This window comes from Alosa sapidissima, chromosome 15, assembly GCF_018492685.1.
Source record: "Alosa sapidissima isolate fAloSap1 chromosome 15, fAloSap1.pri, whole genome shotgun sequence".
Lineage (NCBI taxonomy): Eukaryota > Metazoa > Chordata > Actinopteri > Clupeiformes > Clupeidae > Alosa > Alosa sapidissima.
In genome coordinates, this window is record NC_055971.1 from 27,023,876 (window position 1) to 27,045,472 (window position 21,597).

Here is a 21,597-nt window from a genome sequence, read left to right on the forward strand (position 1 = left end):
CAGGGTGAGTGAATGCTCTCCACACAAACCTGCTAATTACCACTCTCTTCCTCGTCTGAAATATCGATTTGTAGGCAAAAATCCATAGGATAAAAAAATGCTAATTTAAAAGAAAAGTAGTCAGAAGGATCGAGAGGGTTTTACCTCTGAACTCTTCATTTCTTTTCTTCATTCTTCTTTATGATTAAAGTACAATCTGATTCTGATTCATTAGGCACTGTTAATACATGGCTAATACACAGGTGCGGTTAATACATTCATTTGCATTACACATTGTCCTGTGATGTATACACAACGCGGCTAATACACTGTAAATTACTGTAAAGAGGCACAATCTGTGGACAAGCACACACTTATATGCTATAAATTATTATTTACAGTCCTTGAAAAATCCTGTAAAATTAGGAACCCTGATAGAAGTTTAGTTAGCGTCTCAGTGGTGGTGGTCGGTAATGAAGTTTATGGCTTAACTAATAGCCTGGTGGTCTGTGGTGCCATGACTGCCTACATGCTGGTTAAAGATAGATAGATACTTTATTGATCCCCAAGGGGAAATTCAAGTTGTATTGTATGTAATATCAAGTTGTGTTGAGCTTGAGAGGCTTCAATCTGACCCTCTGTTGCAGTTTCATTGATGACTGAAATGAAACTGATGCAATACATAAATACAGCTTGGACAAGCAAACTGCAGCATGCTGTTCTGAAATGAAACCGGTAAACACAAGATTTGTTTTTGTTTGTGTTAGACTTACTCTTTATTTGTTCTTCAAAAGCACAAAAGGCTGCTATACAGTACATCTGCACAGAGAAAATGGAAAACATTGCCTTTTCAAAATTGTATTTTTTTTTTTTTAAAGAACTACTCATATGTACTTAACAAGACTGGATATTTGACGGAGTGACACAAGTCGTAACTGACGCGGCAATAAACAGTTATGATGATATTTCTCACGTTACAAGTTCATTGACAATATAACTACAGCACTTGTGTGTTTAGTATGCAAAGTGTGAAAGCACACAGACACAAACAAACAAACAGATACACACATTGCAATGCATCGATAGGTGAATCTGACCTGTTTTACCGAAAACCCACAGATATAACCGTGCTGGAAGATCGAAATAGATATTGCAGCAGTGGTCGTATCTCTATATGTCTTAATGGAAATGGTATTCAGCTGCTTTTTGTCTTTGTGGTTTGGTGACAGCTTTGGCTACATGCAAATAAGAGTAAAGAAAAAAGACGAGCAGGTTTATCGGCACGATAGTGGTGTAGTGAACGTGACGCTCCTAAGACCCCCGCCCTTTCCCCCTGGTTGCGCTGGACTCTGGACCGAACCAGGCGCTGATCTGGTGCCGAACTGTGGGCTCAGTTAAAACGGGTCGTTTTAACCAATCTTTCTCTCTCCACCCATCGATCAGCGCCTTTTTCATCCCAACCTTGTTTGGTCAGGCCGCTCAGTGGTTCTCATTGGATGTCGGTGGTTCTTGTTCTCAGGGTTCATAGATTCTGGACCAGTTCTCTCAGGCTGGGAGGCAGTGGACACTGAGCTGGTTGAGGGGCCTGTTACCCGGGTCAGACGGGGCGGACTAGTCAGAGGGCACCACTGGGCAGTGATCAAGCTGAAACGGATGGGGACCTCGCATGCGACCGCCTCCTCATAACTTTACAGTGTTGTTAGTGGTCATATGCTTTTTTTGTGCTTGGTCTGGAAATTATGGTTGTTAGATTGTCCTGTTTAAGGTACATACACTACTTAACCTGCACGCACTCACACATGCGCGCGCACACACACACACACACACACACACACACACCCATAGCTAAAGCACCCACACTCACACAACTTAAATATAATATACCTGTGTATCTGTATAAGATAGAGATGTAATATATACCTACGTACATGTGAGTGTTATATTTTATATATAATCTATAAGATGAAAACAAGGAACACAAATCATCAGGGCAACTACTTTGTCTTGAACAGTAACAGCTCTAATAGAAGACAAGGCTCTTTACAACTAAAGTCTTAAACAGGAGAGGCAGGAGAGACACCACTGACCTCCAGGGGGCAGTATGGGACCAGGACAGGATTGAGGAGGTTGGAGAGGACAAGGTGTGGAAGGCAAACCTGGTAACATGGCACTAGCTAAGAGAGCGTAGCCGAGACGGACATTGCGCTAACAGGGCACGTATGGGAAGAAGAAAGACCACAGGCACCAGATGCGTGATCAGAAACCCTAAATGTTCTACAGTATGTACAAAACCTCCCCCAGGGAGCAGCTGATGTCAGAACCGGATCCGCTCCACAGCTGGTGAAGATCTGTTTCCGAGTCAGCTGTTCTCCTAGAACAACCCGCTCCCAGTTCAATTCAATACAACTCTATTCAATTTGATTCATTTTATGTAGCTTCTAGTGCCATTGACAATAGATATTGTCTCAAAATGTTTTACAGAGCCCTAATCCCTGACCTTTCCAACCAGGACCAGAACCACCCCCCACCCCCACTCCCTCCCGCCCCCCCCCTCCCACACAACCCCCGCTGAGCCACTCCCACTCTTGCTCTTCTGTGAAGGACTATGTTCGGTCTTCATAGGCGTTGTCATCGTCTTCAGTGATTCTGTGGCTAGCGGGTCCAGCAGACAACGGGACTGAGGGGTTGGGCAGAAACGGAAGGCCTGTTGTCAGACGCGGGTGCTATAGTCATCCACACATGTAACCACACTCAAAAGGCATGCAGACCTCTGCTACTGCACAAAGAGCAGGTAGCATTTTCTAATATTCTGATTTTAATATCATATTTTAATATGAACAGAGAATTATAGCTAAACAAAAGAGAAGGGTCTGCCTACTCAGTCTGGTGGCGTGTGTGTGTGTGTGTGTGTGTGTGTGTGTGTGTGTGTGTGTGTGTGTGTGTTCCCTCTGTCTGGCAGTACGCTTTCGATGCCATCTGATTGCCATCGTCATGACTCTGCCTATCTGTTGATCGGCGGCTGTGTCAGACTGTATGCTGAGGAAATGTAACCTGATAATAAGCTCACCCCCTATTTTATGCCAGCCCCAGTCAAGGCAATTACTGAAAAGGCACAAGATCAATTCCACATGGTCATTATCCCTATGACTCTCTCGCTCTTGCCGTCTGTGTGTGTGTGTGCGGGCGTGTCTGTGCATTTGTGTGTGTGTGCGTGTGTGTGTGTGCGCGTCTGTGTGTGTGTGTGTGTGTGTGTGCGCGCGCATGTTAGATGTGCCTGTGAGTGTTGTGAGATGTATTTCAGTGAATTATGTGAATATATATTTGTGTGTGTGTGCCATGTTTGTGTGTGTTTTGGAGGAAATGTATAAAAGTCATACAAGCTAATCTCATTAAATCCATGAAATGTGTGTGAAAATGGATTCCAGTGCATTATGGCTTAGTTTAAAGCAACCTTCAAACAGGGAACATGTGTAATTTTACCAAAACAATATCTGTGCATGAACTTCTACATGTACAGTAATTGTCTGATTATACTGTAATTATATTACAGTATAATCAGATATCAGTAATGAGTCTCGTATGGTGCAGAAAGATGCTGTGATGAAGAGCTCAGTCTCACCAGTAAAACTTCAGTTTTCAGCCTTTGGAGCCTCTTTGGCTGTGAGTGAACACAAACAAGGAGAAGATCAATATTAACAGTTCAGACCCTGATCGAGCTAGACACTCAGTTGGGCTTTTATGCACAGAGCACTCTGAAGAACTTCTGCAACAGATATAAGCCAGCTTGTACATTTTCGGCGGAACGTCAGCTGTGGTCATTAACCCTTAAAGGAGTACAGTCACACCGGTGTGACGGGAATGTTGGGAAATTAACATTCTAAAGAATATCTGGGTTCATTGAATTCAACATAGAATTTTAGAACCTTCAATTGTTGCGGAACTTAGAACGTTCAAAAACCTACACCTTTAAGGGTTAAATAAGTGAACGAGGGGATGAAGAAATCGTTTAAATTTCAGCGTGGTGAGCGGAGCACTGCTGCCTCATTCGCTAAATTCAGTTTGACCATAAAGGCCCATTCACACCAATAACGATAACTATAAATAAATATCGTTCTCGTTAATATGAATGACGACGTTCACACATAAACTATAACAATAACGTCATGAAGAACGATATCGTTGGGGATCACTTTCAGAGCGATTTTCACAACGATAAAATGCTAACAGCCAATCAGAACCCATCGAATTTTAGCCCTCACATTTATTAACACAATGAGATACTTTGTTTATCGTTGTTCAGTGTGAACGCTTTTATCGCTATGGCTGTAGTTATAGTTATCGTTATCGTTCTTGGTGTGAATGGGCCTTAAGCTTTCATATTCTCTCCGACGACGACCAACTACGGACAAAATGGACTGTGAATAAAGAAAGACAACCTTGTCATAGCTCACCAAACGGCAGAGTAGCACCAACTGACAAACGTTCGGCCCGGGTTTGATTCCCGCTGCCGCGAGTCTTTGTCACTTTGGATAACAGTGTGTGCTAAATCTCAGTCAATTTGAACCCGCACATATAGGACCAACAGCCTGCTTCCTCACCAGTCTGGCTCTTCATTCCCTTTGCGACACTGAAATCAAATTAGTTTTTTCATTTGATTACTGCTATGAGACAAATATAACAGTTTTAACTCTAAACTAAATACTATATTGTATCTATATCTATTTACTATAACTAGCCTGTTCTGTCACTTAATCTACCTGTGGTAGGCTACCTCAAAAAGCTGAAGATTCCGCCACAGCACAGCTGACATTCCTCTGGAAACGTATGAGCTAGTTTATATTGTTATAGTGCGGAAGTTCTAAAGTGCTGCTCATGCATAAGGAGAATTAGCAAAACAACACGTCATCAACAGCCTGGCCCTTCTGTCCTGTGATGAGTTGTTCTGTGGGCCCAGGTAGACTAGGGGTTCAGGCAGACTAGGGCTTCATGCAGATTAGGGGTTCAGGCAAACTAGGGCTTCAATCAGATTAGGGGTTCCAACAAACTAGGGGTTCAGGTAGATTAGGATTCAGGCAGACTAGGTTTCCAGCAGACCGGGTTCAGATTAGGATTCAGGCAGGGGGGTGTTGGTTGGGGGTCTCACCCTTGGAGGTGATGAGGTTCTCAGCCTGCGCCTCCTCATCTCCAGGTGCCCTGAAACCCACAGGAGAGAAGCAGTGTGCATTAGAAGAGGCGTGTGTCTATGTGTGTGTGTGTGTGTGTGAGAGAGAAGTGAGATATGTGTGTGTATGTGAAAATACAATGGGTGCCCTTCACTGTGAGCCCTTTAATGTTATCTATTTAAAATCCATTGAGTGTACCTGGTCTTCTGGTTAATGCTGCAGTCACACCTCCGACCTGGGACCGACCGACAGACACACACACACACACACACAGTAAATGAGAAAGTGAAAGGAAGAGATAGAGAGAAATGAGGAGGGGCACTAGGGTCAACCACAAACACACACATTCTATATGCTTAATTCTGTATATGCACTGCATTATGTTAAACACACACATTTTATATGCTTAATTCTGTATATGCACTGTAGTGTGTTAAACACACACATTCTATATGCTTAATTCTGTATATGCACTGCATGTTACACACACATTCTATATGCTTAATTCTGTATATGCACTGCAGTGTGTTAAACACACACATTCTATATGCTTAATTCTGTATATGCACTGCATGTTACACACACATTCTATATAATTCTGTATATGCACTGCATGTTACACACACATTCTATATGCTTAATTCTGTATATGCACTGCAGTATATTACACACACACATTCTATATGTATATGCAATAATAGTAATAATAGTAATAGTCTGTATATGCAATAAAAGTAATGCAAAAGTATATATATATATATATACTCTTTTGATCCTGTGAGCAAAATTTGGTCTCTGCATTTATCCCAATCTGTAAATCTGTGAAACACACTAAGCACAAAGTGAACACACAATGTCTGCTACAGTGGCGCTCGTGGAGCAGTGAGGGGTTAGGTGCCTTGCTCAAGGGCACTTCAGCCATTCCTACTGGTGGGGGTTCGAACCGGCAACCCTCCGATCACAAATCTGAACCCCTAACCAGTAGGCCACGGCTGCCCCCCCCCCAACATGCACTGCAGTGTGTTAAGGTCATGGTGTCACAGAGTGGATAAATGAATTGTATCTTACTCAGAATAAGAAGAACCCCCAGAAGAAAGAGCACGACTGCAAACGCCAGACCGCCAATCCTCAGGCTCTCATAGTCTACAACCACAATATTGGAGTACGGACACAATGCACATCATTTTAAGATAAGATAGGATGAGAAAAGACTTTATTTAATCCCATACCGGGGACATTTACTTGTTACAACATTCCAGGAGACAGGTTCAACAAATGAAGAAAAAAAAAACAGCAATATAACCAATATAGAGACTTAAAACACACACACACATATTATATATATATACACACACATACGCTCACGCATGTATATAATACTTCTTACACTGATTTAAAATGCCAGGTGCGAAGAGTAAGCTGTGTCAGCACTGTTAAAAATGGTATTTGAAGATATCTTACCATAATCAAATGGATCCATCTTTTTCTCCTTGCCATCTGAGTGGAATACATATAGGGGAAGCAGGTGAATAGGTTATGGACTTTAGTAAATGGTAAACACTGTTAGTTTAAGCAGCAAATGAATAAATCAATGTAGTATCTCTTGTGGGTTCATTTACATGGTATGCTATTGATCTTGTCTGACTATAGAGCGGTTTTTCATTGACTTCCAAGACAAAAAATCAAATCCTACAAGACCCTGTGAAATCCTGTGTCTGCTGCCATCTGGGACGTGTGTGAAATATATTCAGAGGGAGGCGGTTCATAAAGGAGATAAGGTACAAAGAGAAGGCACTTACCCTGAACACTAGGGTCTGACAAAGCTTAGCACAGTAGAGAGAGACAGACAGAGAATAAGGAAACACAGGAGAAAGGCAAGGTGATATAGTTAGTCTGAGAGAGAGGGAGGGAGCAGAACTTCAGTTAAACACACAAAAGAACCAACCCAAAATCGAATTGAATCTGACCCACACCTGTAGTACCCTCAATGCTCTCGGTCAACACCTGACACCTGTCAAATTACCCTCCTTTATGACTATATGGACAGATGGTCACTTATCTGAATATCTGACCCACATTACACCTCCCGTGTCCACATAAACGGCTCTTTACATCCCAATCCCACTACTCTGTCAAGTACATGAGCTCATCAATACTGTAGCCACTGAGGCTCACTCTTTATAAACACAGTCTCCTCAGACTGCTCGAGTCTGAGTCTGTGTACTAAACCCAGCCGAGAGAGTGTGTGTGATGGGAGGCCGAGAGACAGCAATTCCCACAGATACTCCTACTCTCATACTTGATAAGACTCTGCCAGCCGTTCATGCAGAAGGGAGAGCAGGATGGAGGGATAGAGAGAAGACGAGAGAAAAGGAAAGACATGGCTACAAAAAAAAAAAAACAGGTGTTTCAGAAAAGAGGAGAAGAAGAGGAAATCAAGATGATGGACAGAACAGGACTTTTGGAGGAGGGTTGAAGAGAAGAAAGGACTGGAGAGAGAGAGAGAGAGAGTGAGAGAACGAGAACAAGGGGTTTCAGAGGAGAGAGAAAGATGATGGACAAACACAGGTGTTGGAGAACAAGAGAGGAATACTGAGATGGAAGATGAGGCTGAGATTAGGAAAAGGTTATGGCACACAACCCACACTCAGGGTAACAGACGAGAGAGAGACATAGAGAGAGAGAGAGGAGGGAAAATAAACACCAACGCAGAGGGTGAGACGTGCAAAGAATGTCAATAAAAGAGAAAGTGTGTGTGTGTAAAACTGAAAACAAAAAGAGAGATAAAACACGTTAAATGTCAGTAAATACTTGCAAGGTGTTTTTTTTTTTAGTCTTATTTCAGTTTCCACTTGTCTTTTGTCAAATTGACATTGAAGTAAGTACAAGCACATATGGAATATATTGAACGACTTCAAATAAGTCTGTCTTGCATTTTGTCTGTCTGTCTGTCTGTGTCTTCATATCTGCACACCTGGTCTTCAGTCAGCCAAAAGAGGGCACACTTAACTCCTCTCCTAGTTACTCTCCACTGGCTCCCTATAGTGGCCAGAATTACATTTAAATCTCTCACTTTGGCCTATGGACCCTTTCAAGAGGGTTCCATTATCAGCATCATAGTTGGCCCCACAAGGCTTCCGTTTTAACATTCCATATGTTATCTTAATGCAGAGGAAGTAGATTGGGGCCCAAATAGAACGTTCAAGCATTGTTTTTGTTTTTGTTGTTGAAAGGGTCTATAGGACACTGACTGGATCTGCTCCCTGCTCTCTTAATTTAATGATCAAGATGTATAGCGTGTTGTGTTGTCCAGCCATAAATGCTAGATCAAATTCAAGACTCTTTTCTTCAGCGGTTCCTTGTTGGTGGAATGAATTGCCCAGTGTTCTCCATTCCTGTGATAGTTTTGGGTCTTTCAAGAGGGGTCTAAAGGCATACTGTATCTGTTCAACATGCGCTTAGTTTATTAAGCATTTCTTATGAGTTATGGTTTGTATATTATAGTATTTATTTATTTTACTAGGCTATTGATTGAATTGACATTGTTGTTCTCCTTGGTGTAGTCTTATCAACTTTTTTAAATTGCTTACTGTTAAATGTAACTATTGTATTGTTGTTATTTGTATGTCACTTTGGACAAAAGTGTCTGCTAAATACCATAACCATATCAGTACACAGTACACAAGGGCTGGTGTGTCTCACATCAAAAGCAATCTCCTCTCCTCTCCTCTCCATGGCTCTTCTGGAGGCTGCCACCGAGCCTCTCCCCTCCACTGCCTGTCTGAACACGGTCCCAACAGGGACAGTGGGGGGCCTGAATGTGTGTGTATGTGTGTGTGTGTGTGAGTGAGTGAGTGAGTGAGTGAGTGAGTGAGTGACAGAGAGAGGGAGAGATAATATGTGTTTGTGTGTGGTATGTGTTTTGTTTGTTTGTTTAAAGTGTGAGTGTGTGTGAGTAAGAGAGCTTGTGTGTGTGAGAGTTTGAGTTGTGTGTATGTGTGAGCATGTGACAGAGAGAGAGAGAGTCTGTGTGTAGTATGTGTTTGTTTGAGTTTTAATGTGGGTGTGTTTGTGTGTGTATGTGTTGGGGAGGGGGGTGACTTACCAGCTACAGAGACCAGGAACGAAAAGACGAAGAGCAGAACAGTTTCCATGGCAACTGCAGAAAGAGAGAGAGAAAGAATGAGAGAGAGAAAGAATGAGGGAGAGATCAGTGTCAGTAGGGTACACGCGTACCACTTCAATCAGAAAAATATATGACATACAACACAAACAAACACAAACTCTTTCTGTGCATATACACCTATGCCTTTCTGTGCCAAAATATGATATGATGCAGTATTTGGATACTATCAGTGGGCTTCACCCTAGCTTCACAGGATGACTTTTATTTGACCTGAAAATCCTCTGTCTGCAGTGAGCTGTACGACCACCAAGGGAAAGGCCTGGTACAGCCTGGTAGTGTCCTTGGAAGCCTGTATTCTGGTTATGCCCTTGGAAGGCTGTAGCCTGGTAGTGTCCTTGGAAGCCTGTATTCTGGTTATGCCCTTGAAAGGCTCTAACCTTCTACTCTACTACTACACTACAGTATGCTACATTATACTGGAGCTGATAGAGGCTTGGCCGACTTCCATGTATGCAGTGGCCATGTTGACACAAAATACACACATACCAAATGCATAAAATCACCCCCCAAACAACACACGTGTGAATAATGATAAACGCACATACACAAAACTTGCAAATCAACACATACACACAGACATAAAGTTTGTCATTACTGAAGTTTGTGAACTATCAAGCCATGATTCAGATATGAATTATGAATAATCTAAATAAAAATAAGTGCGCTAATTTAGCCTGGTAACCAGCCCGAATTGAACACCGTCCACAAAAGTTGTGGAACAACTATGCCTGAACCAGAGTGGTATGAATGTTTGGGCGGGCTTTGTATGATGATGGATACGCATGTACCCTACTGATACTGATCTCTCTCTCTCTCTCTCTCTCCCAATGAGCAATGGTACCTCGTCTATCACGTCACCTGAGTGCACTTCGGTTGATTTTATTTGCAAAAAAACAAGATATATTAACAGCGCAATAACTTTAAAAAAACAACCAGAAAACAGTGTTAAGGCAGAAGAAGGATGGGTTGATGTTTTTTCTACAGGATTCACAGGCTGTTTTGTTGCTCTGATTGATTAGGTCTATCCAATTGAGTGCATAGGCACCCCCCCCCCACACACACACACACACTGTATCTGTTGAAACACACCCCATAATCACGTCCCAAATGAAGCCGTATCAGATAATTCAGACAAAACAAAATAAGAACAGGCATAATTGTGTGTGGTGATCTTATGACCATTCCCTATAGCCAAGCATGTGACTGTATGACAGGGTTCTGATTGCAACCACAGTCCTCCCACAAGAAAGTGATGCATGACTGTTACAGTAAATTACCCTTTGACTGTGGACAACTACAGATGCAGATATTTTATCACAAAAGTCTAAACAGATCAACGGAGAGAGAGAGAGAGAGAGAGAGAGATAGAGAGAGAGACTGATATCCATCAGCAGGGGAGTAGGCTACAGTAATCTTTTAACAATGGCTTCCATTAGTGTGTGGATAAGTACACCCTCACTCCAACACAGGGAGGCATGGAGCAGACTCCCCCCCTGTTTGCAATGGAATGATGGCTAGAATCACTGAACATGACTCAGGGACTGATAATGACTTTCTGAGTCATGGACCAATTTGCAGCCTTCCAAAATAAAAAAAACAAACAAGTGAGATAATGGATTTCCACTGAACATGCCACAATGTTGGTTTTGTTGGTTTAATTAGATTGTACATGTATAGTAGTCACAGCTGTTTCTGAAGGATCATTCTCTGAGGTTACTGACATATTGGTATAATACATGGATAAATATTAAGACATTCATGTTTGCTTGTTTTATATGGTAAATTTAAAGGTTTTGTTAAATCAATAATCATGATTTTTTGTCTCTCTCTCTCTCTCTCTCTGTCTCTCTCTCTCTCTGTGTGTGTGTGCGTGTCTCTCTCTCTCTCTCTCTCTCTGTGTATGTGTGTGTGTGTGTATGACAGCATTTAGTCACTTCTCTATCTAAACAAACTTATTTAAAGTAAAGGGGCAGGTTGCGGGTCTAGAATCCAAACCACTTAGCAACGCTCCCACTGTTCCTCCAAATACAATGTGCAGACCAACACACAACCTCACACACGTCGTCTCTCACCTTGTTGTTCAAGCATAAATGACAATAGCATTGGTCTGACAAGAAGCCACAGGCGATGTGCAAAAAGTAACTTAATCTCCATCAATAGGCTTGACTTCATCCTGTCAGTGCCTGGAGAGAAACACTTGTCAATCTGCAGGCCTCCAAAAAGCTTTCTGATTCCTCTTAGTACACACACACACACACAAACACAAACACTTCAATCAATACAGAGCAGCATCCTGAGGATGCTTAATCAATAATGCTAGGAGCTAATCTTCCACAACAGACTGGATACTCGGGCAGCCAGCGTTGGCAGATGGCAGCAGTCTCATCCTGTCGAGTCTGTCAGGTGGCACAGGCTTACACTTGGCAGTGCCTACCCATTCAGGGCAGGGAGTTAAGGAGGGAGGTGATGCTACCATGTGTCAAGCAAAAAGACAACAGCCCCAACAGCACCTGTCATCGATCAGGAAGCGCATTCTCAAATAGAACTTACAGCAATAGCAAGTTCAGTAAATATCCTCACAATCCACTAGCGCTCAATTTTGTGTGGGCAATGAAAAAAAAGGGGGGGAAACCCCTCTGTTTTATATGGACCCTTTCAAGAGAGTTCCATTATCAGCATCATAGTTGGCCCCACAAGGCTTCCTTTTTAACATTCCATATGTTATCTTAATGCAGAGGAAGTAGATTGGGGCCCAAATAGAATGTTCAAGCATTGTTTGTGTTTACCTTGTTGAAAGGGTCCATAGCCCTGGTTGGATAAACAACATGTAACAAACACAGCCAATCAGTAACAGGTGGCGTTCCCACCACACCCATGGATGTCTGTTTGAGCAACTGTGATGCAATGACCCAATCTAGTCCATATCAATGCACTGGGCTGACGACGGATGCCTTTAGAGAGAGCGATGAAACCATGTGTCAAGTGAAAAGCCTCCAACAGAAGCAGTGTCAGTGATGCTCACTGACCAGGAAACACCCACCAAGAGGGCACCTGAGTCTGGCCAAGAGAGCTGGATAAGAGAATGCCTCAGTCTGGAGGAGAACAGAACATATAGAGCTAACACAGTTTGTTCAGGGTGGTGGCATCTAAAATCTGGAGTGCTGCTTCAGATGTTACACTTTACAAACACAAATACTATTATGACTATAAGTACTGTAGTTGTGCCTTCAGATTATATATGACAATTGTATCTTTATTTTGTTTCAATCTGCCATAGTGATTCTCTTCTTTCAGACCTGATATAATTGGTTTATTCAATCAAGTGGATGAGCATCTTTTGAGTTCATGCTGATCACACACACACACACAGAGAGAGAGAGAGAGAGAGAGAGAGAGAGAGAGAGCAAAAGAAAACTAAAGAAAGAAAATATGACAGACAAAAGGAATGCAAAGGAATAACCTAGTACATCTGGCTTAGTGCTAGGTAAACCTAGCCCCATCTGCCGGTGATTTTATTTCGCCCTGCAGCTCAGGCTGGAAACCTGTACATCTTTCGCTCCTGCTTCCATTACAATTTTGCGGGGACCAATCACAAACTGGCTTATCCACCTGGCACACCCGGGTCGTTGGTCTGATTGGTTGAAGGACTATCAAATTGTGTACAGAGTCATTTGAACTGCCCGTTGATCATGCCTCTTGTGCAGTAAAAAATACAGAACAGACTCCACAGACTAATCTTAAATCTTAAAAGATTGAGCTTGCAGGACTGATTGGGGAGAGATTTTCAGAGGTTTTCAAATAAATACTCTCTTAGTTGAAATAAATACACTCTTAGTTCAAATAAATACTCACACAAGGAAATCTTACACTGACAGAAAGGGAAAAGAAGACAGTAGTAGGCTGCTAAAGGACACGATGTGTGTGTGTGAGAGAGAGAGAGAAAGAGAGAGCATGTGTGTTCATGATCATTCCTGCTCTCTCTCTCTCTCACACACACACACACACACACACACACACACACTGTGTCTCTGTCCCAGTCCTCGCCACAGCTCTAAACTGGGTCGTCCTCATTTCTCTAGACCCCTCCCACTCTCTCCAGCACCGTCCTTCAGGACCAGCTCCCAAAGGGTCACTGCCACAGAGCTAGAGCTAGCCAACCAACTGTTCCATTTCTGTGTCTGTCTGTAGCTACAACCAACTGTTCCATTTCTGTGTTTGTCTGTAGCTACAACCAACTGTTCCATTTCTGTCTGTCTATAGCTACAACCAACTGTTCCATTTCTGTCTGTCTGTAGCTACAACCAACTGTTCCATTTCTGTCTGTCTGTGTGTCTGTCTGTATTTTCTGTCTGCCTGACTAACTATCTAACTATTTATCGATCTATCTATCCATCTATCCATCTATCCATCTATCTATCTATCTATCTATCTATCTATCTAACTATCTATCTATCTATCTATCTATCTATCTATCTATCTATCTATTGTATGTCAGATCCATAACTTTCTATCTACTACAGCTATCTATCATTATCTATCTATCTAGAGCTTATTCTGGGAAAAATTAAATCTCCCATCCAGACAAAGCCACCGGTTCAATGTAGCACATTGTAGTCCTACAACTCAGAGAAAGGGTAATAACTTTGGATAAAGGAGAACACTGGGAAATGACCCTAAATGAACTTCCACTCAATTTCTGAGATAAGTGTCCACAGCGTAGCCATTCTTGGGAAACTGGAGCTGAGGGATTGATAGAGAGAATGATAGAGAGAGAGAAAAAGAAAGAGATTGAGAGAGAGAATCAGGAAGTGTGGGGCTTTAGGCTCTCTGCTTGATTACCTTGCCAGGGGGCACTTCTGGGAAGTTGTATCCCCTTGGCACTGCTGTAATGGAGTTTGGAAAGCAGCCAGGGAGTCAGTCATTCAGTGCGACAGGCAGCCAGAGCAGAGGCTAAATGGCATCATGGATGACCTGAACTGCCCACCCCACCCGGTTCCCCTCCACCAGTCAGTCCCTGAGGGCGCAACACAAACACCATCAGAGCAGATGGCCAGGTGCCAGGTGTTTTATGTGTGTGTGTTTGATGTCTGTGTGTGTGTGTGTGTGTGTGTGTGTGTGTGTGTGTGTGTGTGTGTGTGTGTGCATGTGTGTGTGTTGTCAGTGGGCTTGGCTCAATGTTGTTGGCACGGCGACATGCCCACATAGTCTTCAGCAGCAGCATCTGTGTCCCTGTCATGCTGTCCCTCCGTCTCCTTCCTCATCTTGTTACTGGCTCGGCTCGGCACGGGCTGGGATAATGCATGTACACCGCCCCTGCCTGACGGAGGAGGTGGAGGAGGAGAAGACAGGGAGGGACTGAGAGTGTGAGAGAAATCCTCCCACTGTACCAGCGGGACAGTGTGTTTTGTTTTGTTTGTGTGTGAGGAATTCTACACTCCTAGGGTTGAATCACATGGACTTCAACAAAGCTGTAGCTCCTTTGCCATCATCAAACATAATGTCCAACCCCACTGGGTGCCACCACACACCTGCTCCATGTCTCTCATATGACTGAAGTTCCTGTATGATTAAACATCAGACTCCATCCCTAATTCCTGTATAATTTCACAAAGTTAAAGCTGCTATACCCCTAGTCCTAATCACATTTTTGGTGATCAGCACAACATGGCTCCTACAGTCTAAGGATGCGAGTTTGACAGCATATTTTGCCAACAGATGCGTTCAATGGCCAGAGTGAAGTCAGACGCACAAAGTGGGCAGAGTCAGGCCAAAGTTAATTAATAAAAGATAGATAGATAGACCAGAATTGAACTATGGTTGCATGTGATTGGTTTATTCAATTTCACCTCGTTGGAGAGGTCTCGCCCATCAGAATCCCTGCCTTGACGTAGATTCCCGCTACCTATCGCCGCCGAACTTGGGCCCTAAGAGCAACTAAATTTGAGAAATTGCAACCACAATTTTCAAGACACACACATCACTTTGGAGATAGCGTTTTGAACCTGTACCTTTAGGATGACATCATTAGGGTGTTCTTTAAGTGTGTTGTTTGTTTCTCTGCCAAATTGACATGTTTCACTACAGGCAAAGCCCTGGCAGTTTATCTGAAGGAGCTTTGAACAGCCGATCAGTTTTTCTCAGTGTGCGGGAGTCATTATCTCTGGTCACTGCTAAAAGCTTTCTGCAGAGACCGGGTGAAATGAATTGTTAAGACAGGCGAGAGTGGGATGCATTTTCTGCATGAAGAACAAGCTTTAGAAATTAATGGGAAAGTAGTCTGTGTGCAATAAAAGCTGTGCATTTATTGCGCATAATTTCAAGACAACCACAGAACAACAACATAGTACACAATAGTATAAAGTCTGTATATGAATATATTAATACATTTGTCGCGCAACTAAAAGGATTTCAGCGCATTAAATGTTTACCGAAAATAAGAGTCCCAATTAATATGTTTGTGATAAGCACTAGGTTCTCCTTACAGCATTGTTAGGTCAAAGAATTAAGCTGCTAGCCAGCCAGCCAGGCCACGGCACAGCCAGGAAGAAGCTGGAGAGGAGAAAAGGAAGGGGGGGGGGCGGTTTTAGTGACCGCTAAAACACACACGCTCATTACCGACATCATGAAGGACACAAATCAGCATGATGAAAACATGGAGCTGACATTTAGTCAAACTCAGAATAACAGCAACAGCTGTCAGTGTCCCCTGCACATATGTACGAGATGATGCTCATTTGGGGAGTAACGTTTCTCCTTGATAACACCATGAGCAGACAGCATGGGGGGTGGTGGGGGGGTGGTTGTGGGATCTCCACATCCTGTCATTAGCAGCCCCCAGACATTAACTAGAGGTTCTCCCTCAATAACATGAAAACAGGCCTGTGTGAAATGTCATTAAATTCAGTCGGTCAGATTTGTTCTCTAGAGCTCTGAGTCCAGCTGCCGTGACCTTCTCTGCCCTGTAGCTTCACAAGAGTTTGGACTACAATCAGATGTACTGCCTATATGCACTGTATGTGCAAACAAAGACACATGCAAAGAATTTGGCTCCAGTCATTCATTGTCTCTCAGAGTGAAGACAGAATATATGGCACATACAAACAGTATGCAATATAAAGGAAGGCTATTAAATGTTATATAAATATTAAAACACAAGCTCGTGGTCTGAGAGAGCCATGTTCCGTGAGTGAGTTTATACTGAACAGGAGTTACACAGCAGTGAGGGGGCAGCTGTGGCCTACTGGTTAGGGCTTCGACTTGTAACCGGAGGGTTGCCGGTTCGAACCCCGACCAGTAGGAACGGCTGAAGTGCCCTTGAGCAAGGCACCTAACCCCTCACTGCTCTCCGAGAGCCGCTGTTGTTGCAGGCAGCTCACTGCGCCGGGATTAGTGTGTGCTTCACCTCACTGTGTGTTCACTGTGTGCTGTGTGTGTTTCACTAATTCACGGGTTGGGATAAATGCAGAGACCAAATTTCCCTCACAGGATCAAAAGAGTATACTTAGAGTATACCCAAAATGCTCCTCAAAGTACATCTGCAAACTATGTATTTCTAAAATCTGAACAATAATAACAGGAGAGAGCTATGATTCGGAGCACAAACTTTGACAGAATTTAACTACAACACTGGATTCACTTCATACACTGCAAAAAGTGATATCAAATGACAAATATGCAAAAGGTCATGAATGTATGTGTGTCTGTGGGAAGCACAAACATCTAGCCTGGAAAAATCCAAACTCATTCACAAAGTGAATAGTCTTGTGACTCTCGATTGCTGCTTCTGTTTATCACAATATGTTTTGTTTTTGTCTTCCCCTCATCACTGATTGGCCAAACATTTTTCTTGTCTGAGGGAAACGGTTAGGAATGTTCCAGACTAGATCTCCCTGAAAGAGGGCCAGGTTAACAAACATCCAAATAAATGTGTAATCGTACCTGCAGCGATACAAACACGGATGTGCCCTCATTCGTAGAGCTGCTCGTATGCTCTCATGAGAATATATATGAGGTGATCTCCCTGGGCTTGGCTCCACACATGCAAAGGCTCATGGGATTGTATTTGGTGTATGGATTGACACACATTACTGCAAGGGTAGAAGTGGGACAGGGTGTCTCTCTATCTCTGTCTTTCACTGTTGTAGTCACTTTGGTGTGACAAATAAACCCCTATAAAGAGAGCAATTCACCCTCCTGATTGTCATAGATGAGTGACCAGCCATGGAAGATGGTAATGTTTGCTATTAGAATGTGTTTGTGTGTGTGTGCATGGGATGTGTCTGTTTACGTGATTTATGTGCATGTATTTATTTGTGTATGTCTGTGTGTACATGTCTTTGTTTGAGTGCATGAATGTGTGAATATGCATATGTGTGCCTGTGTTTGTGTTTGCATGCAACTTCGTGTGTGTGTGTGTGTGTGTGTGTGTGTGTGTGTGTGTGTGTGTGTGAGAGAGAGAGAGAGAGAGAGAGAGAGAGAGAGCTGTTGTGCATGTTGGATTATTAGCTGTTTTTCATGAACTGTCCTGTCTCCTAGATACCAGGGACACTGATTGTCATAGATGAGTGACCAGCCATGGAAGATGGTAATGTTTGCTATTAGAATGTGTTTGTGTGTGTGTGCATGGGATGTGTCTGTTTACGTGATTTATGTGCATGTATTTATTTGTGTATGTCTGTGTGTACATGTCTTTGTTTGAGTGCATGAATGTGTGAATATGCATATGTGTGCCTGTGTTTGTGTTTGCATGCAACTTCGTGTGTGTGTGTGTGTGTGTGTGTGTGTGTTTGTGTGTGTGTGTGTGTGTGAGAGAGAGAGAGAGAGAGAGAGAGAGCTGTTGTGCATGTTGGATTATTAGCTGTTTTTCATTAACTGTCCTGTCTCCTAGATACCAGGGACACTTCCTCATCCTGAGGTTTCACTCAGAAAGACACACCAAAACAGGGGGATAAAAAAAAAACTCCTCCCAGACAGGCTGGTCTGTGATTCTCACCTTCACCGCTCATTCATAATTCATCAGAGGACTGGACTGTAGGCACAGTGAGGAGAGAAACAAACTCACACTCTGTCTGCACACACTAAAACGCTGCCAAGTGTGTCAATATTGCTACGAGGCTTCACAGCGCTCAGACTTATGACACTTGTCGTTATAAATCTGCCCACTGTACGTGGGTGGAGTTCAGCCTGATTTTTTTAATCATCGCCAGGCACCAATCTTCTTGCAACATTGGGCTTTTAATTGGCTAGAATAGAACAGGATATTGGGCTCAGTATGTGCCAGGAACATTAATCAGGCTTTCAGGAGTCTGGTCACACTGTTCATTACATACATGGAGCAAAAACCCCAGCCTCATTGATGGAGTGATTTATGCTCACTTAGGAAATATATGAGTGAACAGCATAAACATGAACGAGTGGAGTATATGGGTTTTATCGCCTAATTGGGGCAGTGGAGGGGTCTGTGGCCTCCATTCTTGCATCTTGTCACCGTACAATGAGAGTAAGTATCCATGAAAACAAAGCTTTCAGCGGAGCGCGGTCTGGCAGACGTGTCCCCTCCCGTGGTGCCCAGATATCGCTATGGCAACTGTCTCCGTCAGGTGATTACTATTGGAAGTACCAAAATGCCGTCGGCGGGTCTGCGCGCACATCTTATAGGGCGGGAGTAAACACTGTCCAATTAAAAGGACAATGAAAGAATATGGAGAGGAAATGGCACGTTGATGAGTGCAACAGAATCAACTGAACATCATTTAATACTGACGTTGAAATTGTACGAAACCTACACCATGCAAACAAACAATATCCAGGTTTTCAAATGCATGAAACAAGGACCTGTTGCGCGTTAAGGATTATCCTACGTCGATGTCTGTTTCCCATTATTACAGAACTGTAACTATATAATACAGCCACACACAAGCGCAAAGCTTTACTCAAATCACAGTGTGCCGTCTGACTACCGTGTCGACTACCTGTGGATTTACTCTGCATGTCTACTGCCGTGCACGAGCGCAGGGCTGTCCTCATGGCGACGACCATGCCAAGTGACAAATCTGCCTTTTTACCCGCCATAGATACTATGGTTCTGTGTCATTGCTTCACTAGTCTTATGCAAAGTCGAGAAGCCAGGATATATAATATTCTGACTACTAGTTAAATTTACCATTCTTTTTCTCAGCCATTTGTGATATTAACATATTTCATCGTCTTTCATTTTTGTTATGTGTAGCTCATCACGCCAGCACTGCTTATTGAGTACCTTCATAATACATGGGGACACACCCTCCCAACAGCTCAAGTGCTCGTTACTCTACAGATAAACAATACTATTTAGCCTACGCCCCTCACACTTTCACCATATTATTCGAAGATGCTCACTAGGCATCATGTACACTGTAGAGTTGGAACGGAGTTTATGCGTTATGGTGCAATTAGTCCCAGTAAAATGGTATCGATTGAGGGCACGCAGAACAACCATTTATCCGAAAGAAACACAAACTTCGTTTGAGATTAGAACGAGAATTACACACACACACACACAAAAACTTTCATAAGACTTCTTATCAGCCAATACAAATTTAAATGTGCCGTAAGTTTGAGAACAGATGTCGACGTTTTAGGCGTCTATGTTCAGAGATTCATACGACCCAAGGTAAGACAAACGATCCTTCTTCACAGAGGCGCACCACCCATCTCCAAAAACCTCTTGAAGGACATCATTTATGAAGCCTTTGTCGCTGTATAGGGCAAAAATACACTCAGAAGCTACAATGAGTGAAAATGCATACAACTTGTCAAATTACCTTTTTTTCCTCCGTTGGTTGAGTTGGCGAGGGCACTTGGTAAGTCAGCGCCGTGGAACAATGTGGCCCCCTCTGTGAAGTCTTGGTTCTTTTGTATTTTTTCTATTTCTCACATGAGCTCCACATCCGCCTAAGTCTTGAATCTGATTTGTTTTCCTCTTTCACTCACAACAACCACAGCAAGTGAAGAAAGAGCAACAAGAATCGACCTTCACGCAATCCCCGGTGATGCTACCCGTCTCGAAGCGCGCGCACTGTCTCCCGAGTTGATTTGCTCTTCCTACCTACAACACCTTGTCAGTCGCTGTTAACCGAAATGGCTCTCCCCTCTCTGTTTACCGCGCCCACCACCCACAATCTCACTGACGGACAGGACAATTTTGTCAAGGTGGTCTTTCTCAGGGATTGTGAGCCATAATTACTGATATGTTGAGACCCACCATATACTTCTCAAGAATAATACATAAACAAAAACAGAGGAAATCGTTCAAGGAAAACATTTTATTTGCATAATGTAAAGATATATATTATAGTTGGTAGGCAATTTTTTTATGTAAACTTTCATGACCCATTTCTGGGCAACTGTTACAGAATACCATTTTGACAACATTTAGGAGATGAACCCTAGACCTCACAGATGGGGAGGAATAGGACAGCTGCCCTGTGTGTGTGTGTGTGTGTGTGTGTGTGTGTGTGTGTGTGTGTGTGTGTGTGTGTGTGGGGAGGCATAAGTGTGCATGTGTGTGTGGGGTGTGTGTGCACATATGTGTGAGTGAGAGAAAGAGATCCCCTTTGCCTTTTTTTCATCTCAGTGGTAAATATAACTCATATTGCATAGATCCTTCATTTATACCGCACATAGAAAACATTTTTAAACAAAACTCCCATTCAATTACTTCACTGGCCTGGAGAAAAACCCTGATCACTTAAAAAATATGGCTTTGAGCACTAGAAGATTGCAGTTTTAACATATAATTTAATCATTCATAAAAACACACTCGCTCAGAGTCAGTACATTAGTGCTTTGGGGCAAACCAAAGCACAGACATAGAGTGCACAGTGCTTTACAAATGGCAGACATTCAGGGCAAGCTCTCACCGTGTAAACACAGAAACCAGCTCACCTGGAGACAGATCTGGCAATGACATGAATGTACATACTGAATGTATAGTGTGTTTTACTAAGTGTACTGACTACTTGTACTGTCCCTGTATATGTTGCTTTTATGTCTATTTTCTCTTGTATACTGTCTCTCTAGGTGGTGTTTGCAGTAAGTGACATCAAATGTTTTAGCCTAAAAAACATTTGGCATCGCTTAGAGCACCTTTAATAGCAGGGACAATTTACCTGGAGCAACTCGGGGTTAAATGGCACAGTGGTGGTAGTCGGGATTTGAACCAGACTACCACTATTTTTTTTTCAACCTAAGTGAATGTGTCTGCTAAATAAGTATAAGTATATAAGTATA

General features: G+C 42.8%; 1 protein-coding gene across 5 annotated transcripts; it reads right to left on the reverse strand.

Annotated features, from left to right (window-relative positions):
- Window positions 1-726: 726 nt before the first annotated feature.
- Window positions 727-20,472, reverse strand: fxyd6 (FXYD domain containing ion transport regulator 6). 5 transcript variants are annotated; one of them, XM_042064017.1, is made up of 9 exons: window positions 20,130-20,467; window positions 9,247-9,300; window positions 6,941-6,964; window positions 6,603-6,638; window positions 6,210-6,284; window positions 5,340-5,376; window positions 5,123-5,172; window positions 3,599-3,637; window positions 727-2,656 (listed from the first exon to the last, which is right to left on the reverse strand). In XM_042064017.1, the coding sequence occupies exons 2-8, from the start codon at window positions 9,293-9,295 to the stop codon at window positions 3,609-3,611; spliced, it is 300 nt and encodes a 99-aa protein (XP_041919951.1). In that variant the 5' UTR covers window positions 9,296-9,300; window positions 20,130-20,467; the 3' UTR covers window positions 727-2,656; window positions 3,599-3,608. The 5 variants fall into 5 exon arrangements, with proteins under 5 accessions (XP_041919951.1, XP_041919952.1, XP_041919949.1 ...); XM_042064018.1 differs by lacking the exon at window positions 20,130-20,467 and adding an exon at window positions 14,000-14,032; XM_042064015.1 differs by lacking the exon at window positions 20,130-20,467 and adding an exon at window positions 11,746-11,937 and having other exon boundaries at window positions 727-2,683.
- Window positions 20,473-21,597: the final 1,125 nt, after the last annotated feature.

Coding starts and splice junctions, on each gene's coding strand:
- fxyd6 (XM_042064015.1), bottom strand. CDS start 11,803: ATGGTAGCATCACCTCCCTCCTTAACTCCCTGCCCTGAATGGGTAGGC. Junction 6,285..6,602: donor GATGGATCCATTTGATTATG/GTAAGATATCTT, acceptor TTGTGGTTGTAG/ACTATGAGAGCCTGAGGATT. Junction 5,377..6,209: donor GGGGGTTCTTCTTATTCTGA/GTAAGATACAAT, acceptor GGTCGGTCCCAG/GTCGGAGGTGTGACTGCAGC.